Below are 6,862 nucleotides of genomic sequence, written 5' to 3'. Positions count from 1 at the left end.
GTGACGTTTCCATGCTCATGATTTGGGAAGCCGTTAAATCAACCTGGACTTTCCCAACACCTCAGTGGAACCACAAACTAATTCCACACCACATTCATTGATTAGGGTAAAAAGAGTCCAGACCAACTGTGGCATGCATGCTGTACAGTACATGAATGTACATCTCAAAAGTAGGTCAATATTTTTGTATTAAACTATTTTTTTTAATTGGTCTTGTTTGTGTTATGGATTTAAATGAGAAAAAGACATCATTCATCATTCAAATACATCACTCTGTGTGTAATAAATTGATATAATGTATATATTTTTGGTGACATTGTATTTATTGATGCAGGTATTTGGTACTGTGTCACACTCCTCAAAACCTGATGAATCAGGTGTGAGCTCCTATTTCATTTAACCATCAGATCACTTCAGTTCACTTTAAACAGCCAGTCAATAAGCTGGACTTTTAATGGTCCCATAAAAAAGGCAATTGCCCACTCTACAAATCAACTCATTCTGCACTGAAGCAGAGTGTCTGGGTGACAAGACTTCACTAAAGCTGCTTGATCTATTCACAGACTGATTAGTCAGAGGCATCGGGTTGCCTGAAATACAACATAGCTGGGCAAGTTAATGATTTTTCTCAGTCAGTGCTTAAAACTTCCAGTGAGGAGAGGAACATTTCTGCACCTAATCCAGTTTAGCCTCGGTTAGATTTTTGTATCAGTCTCAATAAATCGATAAAACAGACAAGTCAATGCTATAATCTTCTTGTTCTAGATTCCAGATGCCACACCAAATTAGTTGATTGCACATTGGAATGTAAAATTGTGCTTCCTCTGATGGCTGAGATGTTTACTGGAAATAACAAAGAATCCTAGAAAGCTTTTAAAGAATGTCGTTTAATTAGCTCAGCGTTGTTTTTCACAGCAGTCAATGCTGTCCGGATACAGGCTCAGTTGATGATGGTCATGTGAGGACAGTGTTTCTCTGCCTTTGGCAAACACAGACGCACATGCTTGTAGTGACATCATCTCCCAGGGGTGTTTTTCTTATTGCCTTATCACTGTCACTTATCACCCAGGGTTAGGAAAAAGTCAACACTGATGGGAAAACCAGCAACTGTCTTTCAGGAACTACATATTCAAATAGGAGGTGGTATGAACAAAGGAGCTGCTGGCATTCTGGGTGTTTTTTCTCAGCAAACCAACCTTTGACAAACACGTTCATGCAAATTCAAGCTGAGATCCATCACAGGAAAAACAAGATTCATCCCTAGTTAGCAGGTAACCTGTTCTATACAGGTGTAATCACCCTTCCCAAAGGAATGATTATTAAAATAAAAAAATAAAATCTACAATGACTTTTAAAAACTCTCTCATCAAGACAGGCTCCAAACTTTCCCTGTAGGATTAAATAAATTCATGCATCTATTTATTTTAGTGACAGTGCTACGTTTTATAAACTTCTTGTAAATGATGGCGATTGAATGAAGTTCAAAGTTTGTTTTTGGATTCATTTTATGGCAGCCATAACTGCCATATTTGGCAGTTATGGGTCAATCACTAGATTGACCCATAACTGCAAATCTGAATAAATTGAGAAAGTCTTGTGGGGACATTTTTGTAACATCCAAAGATTTCATGACCATTACTTAACATATTTTTTGCAAGAAAAAACAATAATTGAAAAAGTGCATAAAAAATTATTGCAGTTGTTTGTATTATGATTATTTTAGCCTAAGAACAGTCCCAAATTAACAGAGCGACATGCTCATAATAAGTACAAATGTACACAAAGTTTCACAATTGTCATATTTTATATAAATTTCTTACACTTCGTGTCACAACTCTTTCACTATATATTATATATACACTAATGCTAGTTACTGTAGTTTGAGATTATTTTCCCTTGCTTTAGTGGCTGGTATCCTGCCCATGTTAGTCATTCTGCAGCATTTATGAGTCAAAATGCACAATTTCGTCATCCACCTGTCAAGCAGATACAGTGATTAGCTCAACCTCCATACTGTTCTAATCCTCACCAAACAGGATTACAGCCTATGCCAACATTTTGCTTATGTCAGAGAATTGTTTCTATTTGGAACATGTGGTGGATCTGTTGATTCACATGTTGTGTGATCTATAAATATGACTCTGACCACAAAAAAACAGAAGAACCAGTGCCAGAGAATGTGAACACAATATGGAGAACCGTCTAGAAGCAGATTAGTGACGTCAAACACAGGCTGTTTTATCAACTTAGAAGAGTTTTGGGTGATCGCATTAATCATTGTTTTCTCTAAGTTTATAAATAGAAAAATACACCATTTTATGTAACATGGCTGATTTGATGGAGATGCAGTGGGTACAATCAGCTGTCATGCTTTTTCTTCTTTAAAACCAAATCACTCGTTATGTATACTTCCTCATGCACACACACACAGTGGCTTTCTTTCTTCCTCCTGTTTACTGAATGGTTATTAATTACTCAAACAGATTATTGTGTGATTCATATATGGAAATTCTGTTTATACAGAAACCTGTTCTCTTCCTCTCCTCATCAAGTTTGGTTTTCTCTCGCGCTCTCTCTCACACGCACACACACCAGCTTTACACGGCTGATCTTTTTACAAAACACTCTGAGTCATGATTACGTAAAATTCTTTTTATATGATTCATGTATGAAAAATAATGTTTACGTTTGAAGTACACAGTAAAAATATAATGTATAATCCACATAAAAACATCACCAAAGCCTGACAGTGACTATATCTATTGATTACAAATGGAAATAAACAATCCAAACAAAAAAAACAAAAAAAAAACAAGCTTGTATGTTATCACAAGGAAGTAACAGTTGAAGTTGTTGCTTAGGTGCTGCGCATTTGCAATCCCTGCGCCACGTCTGCACAACACCCCACTGCATTATGGGTGTTATTATGAAACCTCACTACTTAATGCAAGAAATGCTGTTTTTATTTCATGTGACAGTTCAAAGCAGGCCTGTCTCTGCAGCTTTACACACTACGCTGCCTTTAAAAATTGCTGCGGCTTGCTCAGGCAAACAAAAGGGCGTCTCACATCGCAAGTTCATCAGTGAGTCAAACAAATCCCGCCGCAGTATACACAGCCAAGTCATTTTCACATGGGTAAAAACATAAACGCGGTATTAATTTCCTGCTTGCAGAGATGAAAAAATTAGTTGAGGCTGCTGCTCCCCGTCCTCTTTCTGTCAGTTGTGATAGCATTGATCTCCTGTTGTTTGTGTTCCTTATCTTTCTCAGTCTTGTTAGCTCCCCCACACAAGGCCTGGAGCATGTGACAGGACATGCACCTGCAGAGGCGACTTTTAACCCCTTGCTTCAATTTGTCGACAGTTCCTCTCACAGCAGAGGAGGAGAAGTAGAAAATAAAAGGGTCCAGACAGGCGTTGAAGGTGCTGCACAGCAGTGCTTTGTCTCTCCAATCGGGACTCCTCCCCATGATGAATCCCACAATGTGTGAGACGTTGTAGGGGCCAAAGCACAAGGCGAAGACGACTAGTGTCCCCAATGCCATGCCGATGGCCCGCAGGCGGCGGCGGCGGTCAATGTGGTGCAGCCTGGACAGAATCCTGATGAAGTTGATGTAGCAGTAGCTGGAAATGAGGAAGGGGATGCAGAAAAGCACTATGCAGAGCTCCAGACGCACAGGCAGGAGGACCTTCAGTTGGGCATCAGTAAAATTTTCATAACACACATCCTTCCTGATTTCAGGGATGGTGTAGGTGGAATTTTTGCCATGTTCTTGTCCATCTTGTCCAATAAATGGCACTATGAATACAATGCTCAGGTGAAGGAAGGAGAAGATCCAGAAGAAGATGCTGGCGGCAACAGCATAAATGGGTCGACGCTTCAGGGTGTGCTTGATTGGGAAAGCGACGCCCAAGTACCGCTCCACGCTGACGGCAGTGAGGAAGAAAGTGCTGTTGTAAATGGTCATGTAGAAAACAAAGCCGGACAGTGGGCAGAGGGCATAGGGCAGGTTCCACTTCAGGTCGTCCACGGCTTCCTGCATCTTGAAGGGCAAAAACAGGAGGAAGAGGAGGTCAGAGATGGTCAGGTTGAGCAGAAGGATGTCGATTGGCGTGGGCTTTTGCTTCACTTTCTTCCAAAAGGTGTAGAAGGCCAGGACATTGGTGGGGAAGCCCAGCACAAAGGTGATGATGTAGACAGAGAGACACAGCCCAGTGTGGCACTCCTGCATGTTGTCTTCAGATTTATTCTCGCACAAGTGTCAGGGATTGAGATGTGTCACATTATATCCTTGACTCTGACTCTGAGGACAAATGGGCCACTGCACAGGAATGTTTGATCTGTCAGGCAGTCCAAAGCAAAGGACACAACGGCTTCTTATTCGGTCAGTGGCCTGGAAACAACGCGACAGGACAAGACGGCTTTACTGTCTTCACCAGTAACCCGACGCTCATCTTTCCCTTGAGGTCCGACTTCTGATGATAAGAGATAGGAGAGTAGAAAGTGATTGATCATCTGTTCGACAAAGTACTTCACCATACAGGTGCTTTACTACTTTGCTTTTATTCATCTTTAATAAGGATTATATGTTCACTTTTAGGCAACACGGAGAAAAAACAAATTCATATTCCTTTGCATTACTATTATGACACTTTTAATAATAAAAATTAGACATAGTATAAAGCAAAAAATAGACTAGTTTAGGAGTTATTTTGTTCTGTTTTTTTTATCCTTTTTTTCTTACCAGTTTTTTTTTTTTTAACAAATAATCCTTCTTTGTTAGAGGTTTGGGCCCCCATCAGAACTGATTGCCGTTCTGGGACATTTTGTAGATGGGGATAAACCTAAATCATTATTATTTGGATCGTTTTATACCACAGGGACTGTATGACAGCCAAAACCAGTGGCGATTTTAAACTAATTTTTCCACTAAATTTTGACACTTAAATTTCAGTTCAACATGTCTCAATAATAAGATAAGTTTCTATCTTTCTTTTTTTTTTCATAGGTGGACAAGTTCATAAATCTTTTAAGAAATTAAATTACAACAAGCCTAAATAGGTGAGTGAAATCAGAAGTTTATTTTCTAATTATTTGTTAAAAATTAAGCATGAATATGTTTTAGTTCAACAAAGTCACCATCATGCTCATTGCCTTCACAATGAGGTCAAATAATACTTGACACTGACATTTTTTTTTGGTGACACGTAAAAAAAACAATAAAATAGTACAGCGCTGTCTTCTAGGTTGTAATCGCCTGTCACAGCTGTGTTCCTTGTGTGACCTACAGGAGGCATCAGTACGTAGATTACTGTACTCCCAATTAATATATGTACCACTACCCCACTGTTGTTAAGCTCATTTTAGTTTGTGAAGCAGTTTTCTTTTGAGCAATGTTGTTTGAAAGAAAAAAATGTCTCTTAAAATTTAAGAACCTTCAAATGAATTATGAACACCATTTAAGTCAGTCTGGTTAAAAAAATAAAACTGAAAAGGAAGGTTTTTGATCAAAGAAATAATTATTTATCCAACTACTAGCCCAAGTTAAAACTTAAGTCAACAAGTGCAGATAATCTGTAGTAAGAAAGTTCAAATGACGCTCTACAAATTTTAAATATCAGCAAAAAGCTGTAGAAATGCTTGATTCTTAAGGAAATCAAGCATTGATTTCCATACTGCAAAAAGAAATCAAAAAATTTACAAAAACATTTTAAAATATAAACTATATGTTTCTTACCTCTTCTGTAAATGGTTGTATCGATTCAAATGTTTACTTGAGCAGCTGAATCTCACCTCATATAGTTTAGGAGGGCAGCAAGAGGAAGTACAGTTTACTTCCTTCCTAGACGTGTGACGAAACAAAAGAAGTAACACTAACTACAGAAACCTGAAGAAGACTTCCTCTTTATGCGGTGGGGTTTTTCCTCCCCCCCATTCACAGTTTACGTGTTCTACCTCCACAAGCTTTCAACTCAAAAGAAATAACACAGGTAATAATGGCTTACCTCCACTGCAGACGTACTTGGATGGACCAACGATTGCTCAGCTGTTCTGCTTGATGTTTTCCATTCACCAGCCTTCAAATCCAATCTGTCTCCGTCTGGCACAGCCCCTTATTTACATGATAATCTAAACATTCAGCACTGATAATAGAAATTATTATTAGTGAGACACCGCCACAGTTTATCCCCCACATTCGCCAAACATAGTTTCCCTGGTAACAACTGGCCTTTTCCCCTCTATGACAGTCACAGACAGTCTCTGCAGTCCTTTTTGATTCCAGACAGTTAAATCGTGTTTAGTACTTCATGTCGTCACGTGACGCAGGTGAATGAGGTGATTTGTAAAAGAGATGTCCCTCCCTGCAACAACACCTAGTAAAGCCATCTATACGACTGTCAAATAAAGGCTTGTAATGCCATGTGATAAAAAGAAAAGTAAATAAACCAAATTAATGCGAACTTTGGCTCACATTTAGAGGAATGGTTAATAATCTATTCCCGAATAACTCTCAGGCATGTCAGAAATCGTGGACTGTCTCTGAATGTATTTAAAATTGGAGCCAGCAGGTCAGATTTGTCTTGAGTAGGTGATAGAGGAAGCGAAGATAGCCCTGGTTAATTTTTACAAAGTCACCTATGCAGGCTTTTGAAGTTATTATGACTCAAAGGAGTATGGAGTCCTTTTGATGTTCTAAATGTATGCAATCACTGAGTTGGTTTCACTTAAAGTAATTTTTTAAACACTTGACTTGTGAGGGCGAGTTTCAGGTGTTTTGCCAGACCTATCTAATAATCCTTTTTAACTTTGTCACTCACTTCCAGGTGCAGCTATTGATCTTTTTTTTTTTTTTTTTTTTTT

General features: G+C 38.7%; 1 protein-coding gene across 1 annotated transcript; it reads right to left on the bottom strand.

Moving 5' to 3' along the window:
• Window positions 1–2,637: 2,637 nt before the first annotated feature.
• On the bottom strand, window positions 2,638–6,222 carry LOC106916516 (free fatty acid receptor 2-like). Its single transcript, XM_014984850.2, has 3 exons — window positions 6,007–6,222; window positions 5,739–5,843; window positions 2,638–4,476 (listed from the first exon to the last, which is right to left on the bottom strand). Exon 3 carries the CDS (start codon window positions 4,230–4,232, stop codon window positions 3,186–3,188), a length of 1,047 nt encoding a protein of 348 aa, XP_014840336.1. The 5' UTR covers window positions 4,233–4,476; window positions 5,739–5,843; window positions 6,007–6,222; the 3' UTR covers window positions 2,638–3,185.
• Between the last annotated feature and the right edge of the window lie 640 nt (window positions 6,223–6,862).

Source organism: Poecilia mexicana, unplaced genomic scaffold (genome assembly GCF_051168715.1).
Source record: "Poecilia mexicana isolate PSO_F unplaced genomic scaffold, ASM5116871v1 scaffold_16, whole genome shotgun sequence".
Lineage (NCBI taxonomy): Eukaryota > Metazoa > Chordata > Actinopteri > Cyprinodontiformes > Poeciliidae > Poecilia > Poecilia mexicana.
The sequence above is the reverse complement of the archived record's forward strand: the minus strand, read 5'-3'. Positions and strand labels throughout refer to the sequence as shown.